The following is an 18,753-nucleotide window of genomic DNA, read 5'->3' as shown; positions in this document are numbered from 1 at the left end:
CTTCCCATCTCCTCCAGGAAGCCTCCCTGACTTCTCAGCAGCCTCCCAGGAGAACAGATCTGGCTATGACTCTACCCTGGCTTCAGACCTCCCCTCCAAGTGGCCTTAGGCTAGTCACTTCTGCCATTTCCCTGTATTTAGAATAGAGGCTGTAAGTCTCCAGAGGGTAGGGGTGGAGAGGGTTAACTCTACAGACCCGAGGTGTTTTGCATCTCAAGAATGTGGCTAGGCTGGGGTTGGGGGCGATGATTTTACTGATTAGCAGTAATTTTTATTTTTATTACAGCCTGTTCCCACAGCAGTTGGAGCAGAACTTGGAAGGCATGGCGAAGGAAGTCCGGGGACTCCCTCAGACCTCCAGCAGGAGCCCTTTAATTTGTGTAACCCCCTGCAAGGAATGGACAGACGCACAGCCCATTGCATAGACTGGTAAACTGAGTGGGCTCTCGCCCATGGGCAACCAGGCTGGCCCCACTAGCACCCACCAGCCAGAGAACCGCAGAGAGGATAGACCAGAATGGGGTGGGAGTCACCTCAAACTCTCTGGGGTGAGGGGCCAGGAGCAGGACCCCATGGACCTGGGTAAGGAGATATAGGGTCCCCACTCTCATGCTACCCCTCATTTTCCTGTAATAATCATCATCACTAACAATGATACTTATTAGTGCCATTGTGTAGGGGGAAAACTGAGGCACAGAGAGACATCACTTGCCCTATTTTGAAATAAGTGAGGAGGGAATTCAAGGTCAATCAGCATGATCTAAAGCAGGGACAGGGGTGGAAGTGAGTCCTAACCTTTAGCCACTCTTGACTTCGTTTCCCCAAGTGAGAGTTGAGAAGGGCCGTCATGGGGTGGCTTTATTCCCAGTCGTGACCCAGGCTTGGCATAAAACAGGCACTCAAAAAATAAGTGAATGAGAGGTCTGGAGAGTGGGCCCCCCGTGAGTCAGTTTCCCCGCCAGGTCTTGGTTCAGACACAGCGGGTGGGGCATTGAACACAGAGCCAGTGCTGTCTGTTTACCCTGTGGCTGGACGCTGGGCAGGGCCGTGGTGGGCCGTCCCTGGGGCGGCTGCGCCGCGGGGGTAAATACGCTCTGCAGACCGACCTCGTGGGCGGCAGGGAGCAAGCTGCAGTCCCGCGCCCCTCCGCTGCCATGGTTCTCGCCGCCGCCGGCGTTCTCCTGCTCTCCCTGGCCGCCCTTGGCGCGTCGGGTCAGGGCCAGATCCGGATGGGTAAGCAGAGCCTTCCCCCATGCCGTGCCCTTATCCCCAAACGGATCTGAGGACGAGTGGGAGGCCTGGGGTCACGGCTCCCTGGAACTCGGGACGGTTCTCCGGAGCGTTCTTCGGGGTGAGGGAGAAAGCGGAGAGCTCGGTAGAGGCTCAAGGAATGGGGTGGTGTCCGGGGTCCCTATGGCCGTGTGAAGCAGCGGGAAGGGGGTCCCGGGGCCCCGACACCCCACCAGCACCCCCTGTCGGTGCAGGTGCAGGTCCAGAGCTGGGCGCGCAGATGCTGCACGAACTACAGGAGACAAATGCAGCGCTGCGGGACGTGCGGGAGCTGCTGCGGCAGCAGGTGGGAGCCAGGGTGGGCGGTACAGCAGTGCGAGGGAGAAGGAGGTCTGGAAGTGGGGGGCAGGGGTCTGTGAGGTAGGGGACAATGGGGGAGGGCTACGGGAGAAGAGGGCCCCGGTGGAGGTGGAGAGGGTCCCGGGTACCAAGATCCGGGAGGGAATTGTGGAAAAGGAACTGGGAAAGGGGGCTCCAGGGATAGGGGGTTCCGCAGGAGAGGGTAGGGGTCCGCGACGGGCGGGGGAAAGGGAGTCCCAGGGAAGGGGGAGAGGTGCTGGGAGGGTAGGGAGTCCGGGGGAGGAGAGGGGAGACCCGGGGTAGGAGAGGAGGGACGGAGCCCTACTGATTACACCTCGCTTCCCCCGCGCGGCAGGTCAAGGAGATCACGTTCCTGAAAAACACGGTGATGGAGTGTGATGCGTGCGGTGAGCGCAGCTGAGGACGCAAAGTCGCGGCGGCCAGAGATCAGAAGCTGTGGGGAGAGCAAAGGAGAAACGGGGAGGAAAAGAGAAAAGGAAGAGAATGAGGCTGACAGAGATAGATTGGACCGACGGGGGAGAAACAGAGACTATAGGAAGGGAACACACAAAAAGAGGCAGAGGCCGGGGGAGGTGCAAGGAGGTAGAAAGATGTGGAGGGAAGAGCTAACTAACAACGCAGGCGAGCTGAGAGCTGGAGACTGGAGAGACTGGTGGGGACGGCGTGAGCGATGCGGGGTGTGTTCCTGGGAGGCTCCGCCCAGGGGCGTGGCCCTGACTGCCCGCTCCTCCCCCGCAGGGATGCAGCCTGCGCATACCCCCGGCCTGAGCGTGCGGCCCCTGCCCCAGTGTGCGCCCGGCTACTGCTTTCCCGGCGTGGCTTGCACCATGACGCCGATGGGCGCTCGCTGCGGGCCCTGCCCCGCGGGTTTCACAGGCAACGGGACGCACTGCGCGGACATCAACGAGGTGCGCCCGCCCCCACTGCCCTTGTCGGGCACCTCCTGCCCCCACAACTCCCCACCTCCCCCACGACCTCCTCCTCCGGTAGGGGTGCTAGTCCCGGGGCCCCCTCACCGCCGGCGGCGCACGTCTAGGAGGGCACCCACCTCAACCACCGCCCTGACCACCGGGGACGCCCGCCCCGACGAACGCCTTCAAAGGCAGTGACAACTCCTCTACCGCCGGGAGTGGTCCGCCCCAACGAGCCCCCTTCACTTCCGGTGCTCGTCAGCCCCAACCATCGATCTTCCCACCACCGATCTTCCCACCACCACGGGGAGCCGGCCCCGATGACCCCCACGCCTCCACCGCCGGGCACGCACGCCCGACGACCACTTCCACCCTCTGCTGGGGACGCAGGCCCTCACGATTCCTTCCCCCGCCCATGACCACCAGCCCACGGGGTTCCTGGGACAGCCCCCTCCGGGCGCGCCCGGTCGCGCCTCTGCCCGCACCAAGGCAAAATCGCCTCTGACTCCTGGGACGATCGCCTCCGCCCACGCGGCACCCCCCTCCAAGTGTTGGCTGATGGTCCTTAGACTTTCTAACTCCAAGCCTAAGGAGCCATAAGGCGCTGCTTTGTGAGGGGCCCAGCTCCGCGTCCTCTGATCCTCCGTGGCCCTTCCTCCTCCAGTGTAATTCCCATCCCTGCTTTCCCCGTGTCCGCTGCATCAACACCAGCCCCGGCTTCCGCTGCGAGGCTTGCCCACCCGGGTACAGCGGCCCCCCACACGAGGGCGTGGGGCTGGCCTTCGCCAAGGCCAACAAGCAGGTGAGGGCTTTGAGGGGGAGCATTTTGTTGCGTAAAACTCCTCCAGCCTCGCTCCAGCGTGAGGGGGTAGGGACCAGCGTCTGGAGGGAGTCAGTGGGGAAGGGTCCGCGTCAAGGATGGTCGGGATTGGGGGCGGGATGGAGGGGAGAGGTAGTATGCAAAGTTGAGGAGAGGTAGCATGCAAAAGGAGACCTGGGGTGTCTGCGTGAAGGCGGTGATCTGTGCGCTTCCTCCCACCCAGGTCTGCACCGACATTAACGAGTGTGAGACCGGAAAACATAACTGCGTTCCCAACTCTGTGTGCGTCAACACCAGGGTAAGGCCCGGGAGAAGGAAAGGATGAAGAGGCCGGGCGGGGGAAGGGGCCGGGGGCGCGAAGTGGCAGCTCCCGGGGCTGACCAGCCGCGTCCCGCGTTCAGGGATCCTTCCAGTGCGGCCCGTGCCAGCCCGGCTTCGTGGGAGACCAGGCGTCCGGCTGCCGTCCACGCGCACAGCGCTCCTGCCCGGATGGCACACCAAGCTCGTGCCACGAGAAGGCCGACTGCGTCCTGGAACGCGATGGCTCGCGGTCTTGTGTAGTGAGTGCAGGCGCTCCGGAAGGGGTATGGGATGGGGAGGCGGGGACGGTGACGCCCGAAAATCTACTCACCACCCCACTCGCAGTGTGCCATCGGCTGGGCGGGCAACGGGCTCCTCTGCGGTCGCGACACCGACCTGGACGGCTTCCCAGACGAGAAGCTGCGCTGCGCAGAGCGCCACTGCCGTAAGGTGGGCGGGGCCAGGGCGTGGTCTGGGGGGTGAGCGTGAACGGAGGGCGTGGGGTGGGCGGGGCTCTGGTCACATCCCTCACGACCCCCCTGCCCTTTCCTAGGACAACTGTGTGACGGTGCCCAACTCAGGGCAGGAGGACGTGGATCGCGATGGTATAGGAGACGCCTGCGACCCTGATGCTGACGGAGACGGGATCGTAAACGAGGAGGTGGGGCCTAGGCGAGCTGGGCGGAGCGGGGCTTGGGCTAGGAGCACGGTCTCAGAGGTTGGATTCGCAGATCCAGGAGAGGCGACCTGCGGAGGAGGCGTGGCTTCGGAGATGGGCTGGTCTGGGGAGTGACTTTTGCCCCTCCTGGCCTGATCCCCACCTTAACCGGTCCTGTCTCCCAGGACAACTGCCCGCTGGTGCGGAACCCAGACCAGCGCAATTCGGACAACGACAAGTGGGGCGATGCGTGCGACAACTGTCGGAACCAGAAGAACGACGACCAGAAGGACACAGACCGGGACGGTCGAGGCGACGCCTGCGACGACGACATCGACGGTGACCGTGAGAGTGGCGGGGGGGAGGGGCGGGCGCCGAGGGACGGGGCTTGTCCGGGTGCGGGGCTTGCAAGCCAAGGGCGTGAGCTTACTCGAGGCGCCCGGGACCTTGGATCGTGCTCCGACTAGCAGGAAAACGCCAGGAAAATCCGATCCAGTTGTGTCGGATACTGCAGGGCAGTCTGGGGTTTAGGGCCGAAGAGGTGCCCTTTTTACACCTGGGGCATAGGAGCTCAGGCGGTGCATTCACAGGGCAAGGGGAAGTTCCGGATGAGCTGCCCACGAGTGAGGGCCAGTCCCTTCCCTGGCTGTCTCATTCATGAAGTCTCTTCGTGGCTGGACCCTGGACACGAGTACTTGGTTTAACCTTGTAGCAATTGGGAGCCAGGGGACGGGTGGGATTCTCCCAGGAAAGCTCCAGGCTTGCACCTGTCCTACTGAAGTCAGCCTGGCCCCTTCCCGATCTTGGGGTCCTGTCCTGTTCCCCTGCTTCCCGAAGGGATCCGAAATGCTGTGGACAACTGCCCCAGAGTGCCGAACTCAGACCAGAAGGACAGTGATGGTGATCGTGTAGGGGATGTCTGTGACAACTGTCCCCAGAAGAGCAACCCAGACCAGGTGAGGGCAGACGTCAGCTGGGTCGGCGCTTGGGCGTGAGCCCTTGGCTGGTTAACTGCAGACCAGTCAAAACAGCCTCAGAGATGTCCCTTGGGGTTAGGAAGACCTTGGCTCAAGAACCGGGTGTGGGTGGGAGGTTTCTGAGTCCCCCTGCCCTCATCATGGACACCTGCACCCCCCGCAGGGGGATGTGGACCACGACTTTGTGGGAGACGCTTGTGACAACGACCAAGACCAGTAAGGAGGCCTCCTGGGGTGGTGGTGGGGACCCAGGGTGGGCGGCCCTGACTGGACCCTCTGGGGATCTCACTGTCTCCATGTCTCACCCACCCACTCTAGGGACGGGGATGGACACCAGGACTCTCGGGACAACTGCCCCACAGTACCTAACAGCGCCCAGCAGGACTCCGACCGCGATGGACAGGGTGACGACTGCGACGAGGATGATGACAACGATGGAGTCCCAGACGGTCGGGACAACTGCCGCGTGGTGCCCAACCCCGGCCAGGAAGACTCAGACCGTAAGGCGGGGGCGGGGCCTGTAGTGGGGACGGGGCGTGTGATGACGCTGGGCGGGGTTTGGAGTGGGCGTGGCAGGGGCGGGGCGGGGCGGGCGAGGGCGTGACGTGGCTGGTGTGAGCGAGGCTAGGCTTGCAGCAGGTCCGTCGCTGACCTCACCGCCCGCGGGTCTCCCACCTCCTCTCAGGGGACGGTGTGGGCGACGCGTGCCAGGGCGACTTTGATGCGGACAAGGTGGTGGACAAGATCGATGTGTGTCCAGAGAACGCCGAGGTCACCCTCACCGACTTCCGTGCCTTCCAGACGGTCGTGCTGGACCCCGAAGGGGACGCGCAGATAGACCCCAACTGGGTGGTGCTCAACCAGGTGGGCGCGGGAACCAAGCGGAAGGTGGGGGGAGCCCAGGACACTCACTTAGGGTTCTAAGCGAGGGCCGGAGAGCCGAGGGCCCCACGGCCGGCCTGAGGCCCTTTTCCTTTGACGCCATCAGGGGATGGAGATCGTGCAGACGATGAACAGCGATCCTGGCCTGGCAGTGGGTGAGACGCAGGGAGGGGCAAGGTGGTGCAGGGGCCTGTTCAGGGGCGGGGCCAGAAGTGGGTGGGCGGGACCAGAGGGTGGACTGGGCGGAGTCAGGGCGGGGCTGTGTCTGGATTTAGGAGGTTGGGGTGGGGCGGGTCTACGGGGCATCAGGGCCCAGAAGGCAAGCTGGACTCTGGAGGGGCAGGGATGGGGGCAGACCCGGACCCGATTAAGGGTAGGGGCCGGCGTCCAGGACCCCACTGGTTTCCTACCTTCCCAGGTTACACGGCCTTCAACGGCGTGGACTTCGAAGGAACGTTCCATGTGAACACTGCCACCGATGACGACTACGCCGGTTTCATTTTTGGCTACCAAGACAGCTCAAGCTTCTATGTGGTCATGTGGAAGCAGATGGAGCAGACGTACTGGCAAGCCAACCCTTTCCGCGCTGTGGCTGAACCTGGCATCCAGCTCAAGGTGTGCAGGGGTGGGGGGGCCCCACCCGACCTCTTGTACCACTGCCTCTAGGAGGCCCCAAACCTTTCCCCAGACTCCCAAAGCCTATACAGCCCCCAGCATCATTCTATGGACCTCAAAGTCTTCCCACCCACTCCCAGCCCTTCCCTGAACTCCCACAGGCCCCAAATCCTTCCAATTTCTCCCACAGGCCCTCAAACTCTCCCCCAGAGCCCCTCAATCTTCCTTTGGGTCCTGAAATCCTCTCACCTGGCCCTAAGCTTTCCTTCAGGTTCCAAATCCCCTTGCCAACCTCCTAGACCACACTTGTCACAGAAACTCTCCAGCAAATTTCCCAAATTCTTTAGATCTCAGTTTATCCCACGGACACAACTTTCTACAGATCACTAAAGCCTCCTGCAGACCCCAAATCCTCCCAGACCTCAAACCTATCCAGACTCTCAAATCCTCATGAGCCCCCAGACCACCGCTGCCCCCATGACACACCTGTAAATCTCCATGTGGTCCCCAGGAAGGCATCCCCGTGGGTCTCCCATCCAGCCCCCCAGGGCCTCCATCACTCCTCCAGGACCTGCAGCTCCCACCAGGCGGGATCCTGGGGCGGGGGGCTCCAGTGCCCTGTGCATTCTCTCACCTGGTGACCCCGTCCCCGGGAATGTCAGGCTGTGAAGTCTTCTACGGGCCCTGGGGAGCACCTACGGAACGCTCTGTGGCACACGGGGGACACAGCGTCACAGGTGAGGCTGTTGTGGAAGGACCCCCGCAACGTGGGCTGGAAGGACAAGACATCCTACCGCTGGTTCCTGCAGCACCGGCCCCAAGTGGGCTACGTCAGGTGGGGTGTCTGCCTCTGCCAAGGGGCTGAGTCCCTGTTCTTCCCCGGCTGCCAGCGGAAGGGGGAGGTCCTGGGGGCCTTGATCCCCTTGTCTGTAAAGTGGGAACAATGTGGGCAGCTAGAATGAACTGTGATTGACCCTAAGGCACAATGCTGGTCCCAGAACCCAGCACCTAGAAGGTGGGGTCTCACCCACTCTCCGTTTTTCAATCCTCACTCTGCGCTGTCAGGAAGTCCACACACTCTGCTTAGTTAGCACCTACTGTGTGCAGGACCCTGATATCCATCTCGCACAGGGAAGCTGAGGCACAGGTCAGGAGCCCCACCTGCCCTGAGTGTGGCCCAGGCAGGAAGTCCCCACGGCCCCCACTCTGAGAGACGAGGGGGCCCATCTTCTAGGGCAGGTTGCTGAAGTTCTGAGGGTCTTCACTGTCCCGTTTAACTGTCCCCTGCAGAGTGCGGTTCTATGAGGGCCCTGAGCTGGTGGCTGACAGCAACGTGGTCTTGGACACGACCATGCGAGGTGGACGCCTGGGGGTTTTCTGCTTCTCCCAGGAGAACATCATCTGGGCCAACCTGCGTTACCGCTGCAATGGTAAGCGGAGGGACCACCAGGGAATGCGGGATCTGCCCCACCAGCCTCACCCCCTCACCCACCTGCCCTCTCCCTCCAGACACCATTCCAGAGGACTATGAGACCCAGCCGCTGCGGCAGGCCTAAGGACAGTGGGGACCTGCCACTAGATGACCATCCTCACGGGTGCAGCACCAAGGGCTGGCTAGCTTGGGGGAGAGGAAGGGGATCAGAGGCTGAAATAAAGCGTGTGTGGAGGGGCCGTGGCTGTTGTCTTTGCTTTGGGAAGATGGCGGGGTGTATGGCCTTGGAGAGTGGGGACTTGCAGCTGACTCCCCTCCTGGGAAGCCCCAGGCCTGCTGCTGCAGCCCACCCACTTGTGGTCATGGGCCTGGATCTCCACCCCTGGAATGTCCTCTCCAGGATCATGGGGGGGCGGGTTGCTCCCCTTCCAGGCATCAGAGCCAAGTAGCTGGCTGGTGGGGGGAGGTGGTGAGGAGCGCACCTCTTCATGTCCATGTTCACGCGTGTGTGTGTGTGTGTGTGTGTGTGTGTGGCTCTGCCTCGTGTACCTGCAGTCCCCATGTTTCATCTCTGTTGTGGGGCAGAGACAGGAAAAAGGGGAGGAGGCAGAGACGAAAACATTGGATTTTTATTCGGTTTCATTACAAAGGATGCCAAGGTACAAAGACAAAAGCGTCCGCGCCAGAGGACGGGCAGGGGCCGGCCAAGTGCACCCTGAGCCGCCTGCCCCCGCCCGACGCAGGCGTCCACACGCACAGCCCACAGGACATCCACAGCAGAGAGTACATGCTGGGGGGGCAGAGCCAGCCTGGGGCAGAGGGACACAGGCAGGGCAGGGCTCAGACTGTGGGTTTGCATATATTAGTGATGCCACCCAGCCCCGGGGGGGCAGTTTCCTGGGGAGGGCACGGCAGGGCCAATGGACCTCAGCTGCCAAAACCCTCCTGGTGGCAAAGGCCACAGCACTGTCCCCTTGTTCCCAATGGGCAAGAGGTCATAAGTGACTGAAAGGTTAGGATGGGCTGGCCATCATTTGCCCCCCAATTCCAGAACCCTGCGATATAGGGGCAGCCCCCACCCCGCAAGTGCCACATGTCCCTAGCTCCTCGGGATGGGGTGTTGGGGGCTGGCCATGACAGTGGAAGGCAGAGGAGCTCCCTGCAGCCAGTGTCACCCTGACATCCAGCCCCTGCCCCTCACCCTAATGGAGCAGTCTGGGGCCCTGCGACCCTGGGTCGGCCATTGACAGGAGAAAGACTGAGGCCGGGTCACAAGGATCTTGCTTCTACTCCCCATGGCCTCAGGAGCCCCCCAGTTCCCAGGCCTCTCCTGAAGTGGCCAGTTGCCTGTGGCACGAGGGTAATGAGAGGTGCCTGAGCTCCACCTAGCCAGCATCCCCGGAGGGGTGTTCCAAGGATCCTGTCACATACTATCAGACCCCCAGGAGGCGGGGGCCTGGGGTCCAAGGAGAACTGGGTTAGAAACAGACCAGGTGCCCAGTCACCCCAGACAGGCCTCGGAAGTGGGCAAGTCCTTCCCCCCGCTCTGCAGGCCATGTGGGGAGGGCTCAGGGAGCCACAGGCCCCTCGCCTGGAATGCCACCTGCAGGGGCGATGGGTCAGGACCAGGAGGCCCAGTTCCCTTGACCTTTCAGCCCCCACACTGCGCCCCAGGCAGCTTCTGACCACGGTTCCATCAGAACCCAGGAAGAGTGACAGGGGCTGCTGCTTTGTCAGCCCCCCAATACCTCCAGGCCTCACACACCCAGCCTGTATGGGGGTGGGGTACCTCCTCTGGAAATGCAGATAGCTCAGAGTCCTGTGGAGGGGGGTTTGGAAGAATGTTTAGTTATGAACCAACACAGGGTCCCCTAGAGGTGGTCTGGGGATGGGGCATGTTCCCACGTGACCTCAGCTCCGGGGCCCCTCTAGTGAGTCGCTCATGGGTACCCATCAGGTCCAGGACAGCAGACACAGTGAGGCCAATCCTGCTGCCCAGGCCCAGCCCTGCCTTGTCCCACCTGACAGGACGCAGGTGCAATATGACATCCATCGTCACTCAGCAGGACGCATGAATGGATGGACATGAGACCCTCCACGCAGGGTCTCCCTGTGGTGTAGGACAGAGCTGACCTCAGCACCCCACTCTGACACCTGGGCCTCCCATGGGGCGCCCTGCTGGGCGTCCTCCTGGGAGCTCAGCTGATAAAATTCAGGCCAAACACAGCAACCACGCAGAACCCTCCTTCCAGCCCTGAAAACCCATAAGCAGGTAACAGCACAGAGAGGTGGAAAAGTTCACCCTGCACACTGGGTGTGGGGTGTCACTAAGGAAGGGGCCATCAGTGCACACCCCCGCCCTGGACAGCTGGTCCCAGGAAGCCCTGTGGACCACAGTGAGGGTGGGGCTGAACCCAGCACAATTAAGCCCCTTCTGCTGTGGTTTGCCCCTGCAGGGGAGCCTGGCCAGCTTTGGGGCCGTTGGCTGTAGGGTCTCCAAATTTTGCTGAGGGGTCGACCTGCCCCCTGAGCTTCCCACTGAGGGCTTCAGGGCCCCCTTGCCCCAAGAGACTGGCATTCACCCTTCCTGCCTAGAGTGTCAAGGGGATGGGGACGCAGGACACTCCAAACAGCGTCGCCTGTCTTCCCCCTGTAAGGGCAAGCGGGGGGGGGGTCGGCATGGGCATCTGTACAGGGGACATGGTCCCAACAAGACCCTGCCTTCTCCAGGCAGCCCTGGGCACAACCCTCTTCTCGGGGGGACAGAGAGGGGCTGACCCCTGGCTCCAGCCTCTGCCCCGGAGCCACATGGGGGAACAAACTCACTGCCCTGGGGACTTGGAGGGCAGAGGGTAAAGCGAGGCAGGTGGGACAGGCCAGTCAGCTCAAGCTCCCAAGGGAAAGGTTTGCACAGCTGAGGGGGCTCGGCCAAAGCCAGGAGCACTGTGAGGTGTTGGGGGGACAGCATGGCCGGCCTCTGAGCCCGTGTGGGCCATGTGTCCAGGCCTGACATCCAGGCTGGCCTCGAGCATGTGAGCAGGACGAGGGTGGCAGGTCTATATACAAGATGCAGGCCCGGGCCCGCCCCTCACGGCGCAGCTCGCCTGAAATCACAGTATTTTCACTTCACAAGTCAAAGGACTGATTGATTCCCTTAAGCTGTCTTGCCTCAGAAAGTCTTGGCAACTCAAGAATATTTAGTAGAGAAGTGATATCTAAGAAAAAAACAAAGTTCCCTGTTGCAGACTCCATAAGCCGCCCCCGTCCCGGGCGGGATTCACCCCTTGGAAGACACGGGGACACCTGGCCACTGGCTCCTGGCGGTGGTGGGGGGAACCCTCCCAGAATAGCTCTGCACCTAAGCCCCTCACAGGCCGCGGCCATGTGTCAATACAATGTCACCTGTGCTCCTGGCCATGGGCCTCTCCTGCCTGTCTGCACTCAGAACCGGCACTGGGCAGATGGGAAGCGTGGGCTGACAAGGCTCCCTCACTGAGTTCCCAACGCCTTGTTTGAAAGTTGCATCCAGGAAGGTTGCTTGTAATTTTATTAAGGCCATTATTTAAAAAGTTCTACATACAAGTCTAATGATAACCAAACTCTTCTATATACATGTAGATTTTCTTTTAAAACAAAAATGTCCCCATCTCTATCCCCGCCTCTACTGCGGGGAGGGGACAGGCCCTGGACCTGGATGGACAGACACCATGTCCCCCAGCCCAAATGGTGGTGGGGACAAGTGACTGAGGGGGCCTTTCTTACCTGTGTGGCCGCCCGGCCACTTAGACACGTGCTAACAACCTAGCTGGGGAACAAGGAGGGATGGTTGCTAGGATTAAATCTGGTTCCCACAGAGGTGAGGGCTCCCAAGGTCCAGGCGGAGGGGTGGTCGAGACACCACAGAGAAATGCACCAGGCAGAAGTGTCAGCCTGAAGGCAGGTGAAGGAGCAAGTCGAGATGCAACTTGGAAGGGACTGAAACAGAGACCCCTACTAACGCAGCCCACAGAAAATAAAGCCAGTCTGCTGCCCCCTCACAGGGCCTGGAGGGCAGAGACAGCGCGGCTTCCTGAGGCACTTGGAGAAGCACCTGGAAACCTGCCACTAAAAGCACACTGCTCTTTGCCTCCAAACCCAGCCCTGCCAGGAGGAGCTACAAAAGAGGTGGCTGGAGGGGTGTCAGCTGGTTCTTGGGGTGGGGGTGAGAGACGTGCTTGTCTCTGGAGCATCTGGGAGCAGAGGGGCCAGGTGCTGGCAGCCTCCGGGTCTGGGAGGCACCCGCCCTGAGGATCGGCAGGTGCCTTCAGGAGGGCCCGGCAGAGCCCGGTCTTCTCTGGAGACCCTTAATAAAAACAATGACTCCTTCCCAGGAGTCTGTTATGTGGCCGGAGCAGAGGCACTTCCAACCACCTGAGCTTCTTCTGCCAGAGGCCCCACTTGGCACAACCGGCCTTCACTGGGCCAGCCGGGCAGCCGCTCGGCCCTTCTGTTTTGAGATAACTTGGGGTGAAACTGAAGAGGCCAGAGACAGCTCAGACAGTGGACTGCTTCCAGTTAGCCTAAAAAATGTATAACATAGGATTTCTGGAATAAAAACATGCTCTCAGGCAAGTGGCTTGGAGGAGTACACAGGTACTCGTCTACAGCCAAAATGTAAATACAAACCAAAAGAAACAAACAAAAAACACAACAAAAATGCCCTTGCCACCCTTCCCCCACCTATCTGTAAATAACAGTAACAACGAGCACAATACAGAGAAAGAAAGATGAAAACAAGTTCTAAAACCCCCAGAAATGACCCCTGGCAGCCCCCAGAGAGACCTGGCGGGGGGTGAGCAAGGCAGGAGGAGGCTGGGAAAATCTAGCTGCTCCGTTTACACCTTTGCCTTCACCCCCACAGGAAGGGCTCTAGCGTTCTGTGCGCTCAGGAATATAAAAGACAGCAGTCAAAATAGTGTTTATTTCGAGCTGGGTCTGCCCCTCTCTGGCGCCCTCTCCCTTTGGCGGGTGGGGCTGGCTCTCTACCTAACCAAGGGCTGGGGCTGGCAGGTGGGTGACTGGGGACGAAGGAAGGCAGTGAGAGCTGGACAACAGTCGGAAATACACGTCTGCCCACCATGTCGCAGACCCCGGTGACCCCAGGCCGGTGGCCCTGCCCAACACACTTTCTGCATCTTACAGGGATAGATGGCTCACGGCCTGGGATACGGGGTGAGAGCACGGGCAGAGGGCAGATCCGAGGGGTCAATGCTCAGCCTCCCAAGAGAGGTGGGTAGCTGGGGGGGGCGGGGGGTACTTGGCGGCATTGCAAGCTCAGAATCACAAGCTCGGCCGTTTGCGGGGACGGAGTGTGCAGTCCCCAGGCTCAGGGAGATGCCGTTGGGGCCACTGACCGGCGGGGTGATGGTGCCGGATGTCGCTCACAGGCGGTCCATTCGGAAGGTGTCCTCAGTGGCCGGGTCGGCCAGAACCATGTCAGGGTCGTTTAGCATGTGCAGTCCGTCCAGGGTCAGGGGGTCAATCTTGAGTTCATCCAGGGGAAACTGGCTGTCGGAGTCGAAGCTGACGTCGCCAACCCCAGCCAGTGTGCTGGTCAGTTCTTTAGAGAGGCTGGGAGGGGACTCTCCAGTCACTGGGGGGGGACACAAAAGTCTCAGCTTAGCTCTGCTCCCCACCTCATACTCTGGGAAGAGGAACTGGGCCACCCCAGGGGAGCTTACTGGGAGTCTGTGCTCCAGGGGACATGGCTATCGTCTGGGGCATTTTTAGTTGTCACAACTGAAAGAAGGGGTGCTACTGACACCGTGGGTGGAGACACCCCACAGTGCACAAGACGGCCCCTCCTAGAGAAAAATCCAGCCCCAGACATCAGCAGGGGCCTCTCCCTCTCTGCCAGCTGGTCTCCTCCGTTGGTGTCAGAGAAGCAGGCTGGAGCGTGTGCCTCGGGGGCCCTCCTTGTGGGCTGGAGGAAGTCTGGGTTCCCCCAGAGACCCAGGTTCAAACCTGAGCTCCCTCCTCTACTTGCAGGGAGGTCTTGGGCCTCAGTTTCCCCATCTGGGAACCAGTATGACAGTCCTGGTCTTTCTGGGCTATTGGGGAGATCATGGGGCCTGGTCCTCCTCGGGCTTCTAAAGCACCCTTGGGGCGGGGAGAAGCACCGAGTCAGCACTTGGGGTCCAGGCACGCTATCCCCACAACCGGGAGATGTCAGTGGGAACCGCCAGGGGGTGCCCCCCAACCCCACGACAGCCCCAGCTTACAAGGGAACTGTTTCCTTCTTCAACAAAACCCAGAATCTTCGGGGAGAAGCTAGGGGTGGGGAGGTCCTTAGGGGTCTGAGTTCTGTACTAGATGGAGTGGGACTTCCTCACACATGCCATGCACATCCTGGAGCACCTGAGCGCTGCGCTTAGGCCTCTTGGGGACATTTACTGCAGTGTGTAAAAGGTGTTACACGTCTGTCGGCTGCAAAAGACATACCCCATGAGTCAGGGCCCACCCCGTCCTGGGCACCTGCGTCCCCAGCACACTGACGGTTCAGGGGCCTGGGTGGAGGGTCTGGGGCTTGATGACTGACTAATGAGTTCTGGCTTTGAGCACAGGGTGCTGGATGGCTCGTTTAGGGACCAAGTGTGTGTCCCCCTGGCCTGTCTGCAGCCCAGCAGTGAATCAAGGTCGGAGGTCTAGCCGTATGGCATCTATGTCAAGGATGGGGATACCTCGGTCATGTCAGGACTCACCACGCAGGGCGGGGAGTGGGTTCCCTCCCCCTGGGACTGAGTCCTTGCCCAGGACCACATGCACAGGGCCTCACCTGTGAGGATGATGTTAGGAATACTGCTGTGGCCGGGGTAGCCCAGCTGCTGTGCGTCCGGCAGGCTCCCGTGGCTGCCTGTCAGGCCCATCATGGCTGCCTGCGAGTAGTTGAGTGTAGAGCCCGGGCTGTACAGACTGCTGGAGCTGATGGCAGTCTCCATCATGTTGAACTGCTCCAGCTGGGAGGAGACACAGGGCGTGAGGCTGGCCGCTAGCTCCAGCTGCTATGGGCTGGCCTTCCTGCGGCTGCTGGGACCACCTCCTCTATCGGAGGGCCAGTGCCACGCTCAGGTCCACCCTGGGGTGCCTGCACAGTCTCTCGGCCCCAGGGTCTCGCCCTCCCCAAACCCACTTGGGCCTGCCCGTACCCGCCCCCTCAGAGCTTGCTGCATGGATGGAGAAATGGATGGATGGGGAGTGAAGGAGCTCCGGGCACCAGCCAACCCTGCCTGTGTCTGCAGGCCTGACTCCAGCCTCCACAAAAAGCAAGCGTGACCTCCCGTAAACCCACATGCATAGCCCATGCCGAGTGCCACTGTGACAGCCACTGCCCACCCCTGCTGGCGTTCAATGCCTCAGAGGGCACAGACACCACGGAAAGCAAAGGCAGCCATGCACTCCACTGCCTGGAGACAGGAGGGGCCAGGAGTGGAGCTCACGCCCAAGGGCGGAGTCTGGGCGAGCGTCTGTTGGGGGCCCTGTGGCCCAGGCGCCCGCTCACCTGGTGGGACAGAGCATTGGCCTGTCTGGCCGCCATCTGCTGCTCATAGTACGAGTCCCCAAACACACTGCCCAGGGTGGAAGAGTGCTGCAGATAGAAGAGACGCCTGCTGTTGTCATGGTCCCTGAGACCAGGTTGAGGGCAGCTGGGGGGAGCTCTCACAGTCCTATTGAGGCTACAAGGAAGGCCCTGGGACCGCCTGGAGGATGCTCCGGATAAGGGAGGCTATCTCAGGGCTCCCAGGAAGGCCCACTCTGAGCCGGTGTCCCCCCTAATTTCAGGATGACTGCTTCTCTCCGCTGCCTGCTCCTGGGGGGCATCTGCACCTTGACACCTTCCAAAGCACCATCCCCTATCTCCTCTCCTTGAGCCCAGGTGGAGGTGACCTCCTTTCCATCACACAGAAGATGAGGGGGACACATGGAGATTGAGAACCCCATCTGATCGGCCCCACAGGAAAGTATGTGACTGGGACCCAGTGGGGAGGTGCCCTGAATGTTCAGGATGGGACGAGGACTTGGTGACCCTAGTCAGGCCCCTGGGGAGACATGGGACAGCACAGCAGGCCACCCACACAGGACAGGTGCAAAGCGAACAAAGGACAGGCACGTAGAAAGCCCCCTGCCCACCTATGGGCCCCTGGCTGCCTGCCCTCAAGACCCCAGGGCCCATGGGCAGGCATGCAGCTCCACCCATGCTTGTTCAAGGCTGGCTGGGGCAAGGGGGTGGGGGCTGCTCCCCTGGGAGAGGAGCGGGAGCCAGGAACTCAGAGGTGGTTGAGACACTAGAAAGAGGACCTTGGAGGTCCTGCTCATTGCTGAGATGCTGCCAGGGATGGCAGGATGGAGCGGTGGGGTGTGGGAGGGAGGAGAGGGGTGGACGGCGTGTGGCCAGACAGCACCTGACACAATAGGCCTGCGGAGAGCCATCCCTAGCCCAGACCCCAAGTCTGCCACTTCTGCAGGACAAGGTGGCTTGTGGAAGCTACTGCACCGTGGCCATTCTCGTGTCCCAGGCACGCCTCCTTTCAAATGTCTACACAAAGGCCCTGGATCTGGGCTCCCTATTCTAGAAAGGTCTCCACATGCTCTGACAACAGCCAAAGCTTGAGTCTTGGGCCTCCAACCCAGACGGGGTTGGCCAAAAATCTACTGGCTGCTCTGGGTGTTCAGTGGGCTGAGAGCAGAAAGGGACAGATGGCTACCCCAGCAGGCAGGGAGGCCCTTGAGGACAAACGTTCTATTCAAAAACCAGGGAAGAGTTAAAAATCACCAGCTTCAGGATTGGAAAAGGGGCTGAAGGTTTCAGCTGGGTTTGCTCATGAAGGAAGCGGGTTTGTTCTGGGGTACCTGTTCCTGTGCCCAGGGCCTTAGTCCCAGAGAGGCACAGCATGCCCAGCAGACCCCAGGCTACACAGTTTCTCTTGTGAGGGTGCCATGAAGGTTTGCTCACAATGGAAGGGGGAGGCAGCACTGGGACACTATTCCAGTTGCCTGAGGCCCAGGACATCTGCTCAAAGCCAAGTGGGGCCCCCACTGCCCCACAGATCCAGGGGGGATGATGGCTGTGCCATGGAGAGGTCTGGGCCCATGGGACTGATGAGCGTGTCCTGAAGGGCCCAAGCTGCAGTGGGAAGTCAGGGCTGCCCTCTGCCCGGGCCTGTTTGCCTCTGAACAGCCCCTTGTCCCTCTCAGCCGGTATGTCCCTTTGGGCTCTGACAGCCGGATAGCCCCGCCACACCTGAGTGAGTAGCCTGCCTTCCTCTCCAGCACATGATGGACAGACAGAACTGACACACAGGCATGGGCTTGATGAAACAGGAACACGCTCTGCCCGGAATGGACCATTTTTGGTTCAGGCAAATATCTGAGAGACATCTGCTCAACCCTTAAATTCCTGTCCTGCCTTGAATGAGAGGGTCAGGCCACCTGGTACAGGCCCCACCGGTGGCTTCTCCCACCCGCTGCATTCCACAGCACCACAAGATGAGACCAGACACCTGCCAGGAGCCAGGATAGCTCAGAACTGACGTGCATGGACCGAGAGTGTGCAGACACCAGGCTGAGCCTCGGCTTCTCCCAGGCGTACTGCCACCCTCCCCACCTGCCACCTCCTGATGGTCCCATCAGGGTCCCTGACAGCTGCAGGAGGAAGTGCCGTGGGAGAGCCCCTCCTGTGATAGATGGAGCCTCAAGGCCTCCTCCAGTGGGACACCCACTGTCCTGGGCTCATGGCTAGGCTCAAGAGTGCAAGGCTGAGAGCTGCAGAGATGGCGACAGTGGGGCATGTGTCCTGGGACAAAGGAGCCTCATGTCATTCCTGCCAGGTGCTGCTTGGAAGGGCAGCTCCACCCCCTGATCTATTCAAGAAGGAGACTCCTACCTCCCCTGGGTAGAGAAGGTTGGCCTCAGGGCCTGGGGCACTGCAGGGTTTCTCAGCCTGGTGACATTTCGGAGACAGAGGGGCGGGGTCCCGGGAAGGCTCCACTGCTAGAGTGAGATGTTTCAGGCCCCGATGTCAGCTTTGCCGGTGCCCCTTCTCCTCTGATGGAATGAGATGGATGGAATGTGGCCATGGCCAAGCCAGGCTAGGAGGAACCCTGAAGAACCTGGACAGGGTCTGTGCGTGTGTGCTAGCGATCGGGACTCAGCTGTGCTGGGTGTGGGGGGGAACCCGCGTCTGGTGGGCATGGTCAAGCCCTGTCTGTTGCCTGTGGCCGGACTCCGTCTCATCTGTGTGTGTGGGGGGGGCAAGGACCCAATAGGCTGCAGTGCTGCTCAGGGAAGCTTCCTGGGGAACATGACTTCCTGTGGGGCAGCGGGGCGGGGATTGAGGAGTCGGAGCTCCCACCACAGCTTGCAGTAACCTCAACTGTGCCCCTAAGCAAGGGGAGAAGCCTATTTCCAAAAGCCTCAGGGCGCCAAGCCTCGGGGCAAGCAGATGCAGGTGGGGCCATATGCACAGGCTGCTGGATGCGTGTTCGAGCAGCACGTGGTGTGTCCCCAGCCAC

General features: G+C 61.0%; 2 protein-coding genes across 13 annotated transcripts in view; one reads left to right on the top strand and one right to left on the bottom strand.

Annotated features, from left to right (window-relative positions):
• The first annotated feature begins 1,016 nt into the window (after positions 1-1,016).
• COMP (cartilage oligomeric matrix protein) lies at positions 1,017-8,445 on the top strand. Of its 2 annotated transcripts, XM_081077184.1 has the most exons (19): positions 1,017-1,233; positions 1,485-1,576; positions 1,946-1,997; positions 2,350-2,519; positions 3,187-3,324; positions 3,566-3,640; positions 3,744-3,902; positions 3,988-4,092; positions 4,196-4,303; positions 4,486-4,645; positions 5,138-5,256; positions 5,441-5,493; positions 5,596-5,777; positions 5,963-6,141; positions 6,266-6,314; positions 6,578-6,774; positions 7,437-7,609; positions 8,065-8,204; positions 8,284-8,445. In XM_081077184.1, the coding sequence occupies exons 1-19, from the start codon at positions 1,155-1,157 to the stop codon at positions 8,328-8,330; spliced, it is 2,277 nt and encodes a 758-aa protein (XP_080933310.1). In that variant the 5' UTR covers positions 1,017-1,154; the 3' UTR covers positions 8,331-8,445. The 2 variants fall into 2 exon arrangements, with proteins under 2 accessions (XP_080933310.1, XP_080933309.1); XM_081077183.1 differs by having other exon boundaries at positions 1,162-1,576.
• The window catches only part of CRTC1 (CREB regulated transcription coactivator 1), a 58,187-nt gene continuing 46,810 nt past the window's right edge, over positions 7,377-18,753 (bottom strand). For 5 of the 11 annotated variants that reach the window (XM_081077185.1, XM_081077191.1, XM_081077192.1 and 2 more), the window contains 3 exons: positions 15,744-15,830; positions 15,021-15,201; positions 8,814-13,838 (listed from right to left, as the gene is read on the bottom strand). In XM_081077185.1, coding sequence (XP_080933311.1) covers positions 13,627-13,838; positions 15,021-15,201; positions 15,744-15,830 — 480 coding nt within the window. In that variant the 3' untranslated portion in view covers positions 8,814-13,626. Of the gene's footprint in view, positions 7,482-7,568; positions 7,702-8,813; positions 13,839-15,020; positions 15,202-15,743; positions 15,831-18,753 lie in introns of those variants that run through there. The other 6 variants (XM_081077190.1, XM_081077193.1, XM_081077194.1 and 3 more) reach the window with 3 other exon arrangements.

The sequence above is a fragment of the Rhinolophus hipposideros genome, assembly GCF_964194185.1.
Source record: "Rhinolophus hipposideros genome assembly, chromosome: 16".
Taxonomy (NCBI): domain Eukaryota; kingdom Metazoa; phylum Chordata; class Mammalia; order Chiroptera; family Rhinolophidae; genus Rhinolophus; species Rhinolophus hipposideros.
The sequence above is the reverse complement of the archived record's forward strand: the minus strand, read 5'-3'. Positions and strand labels throughout refer to the sequence as shown.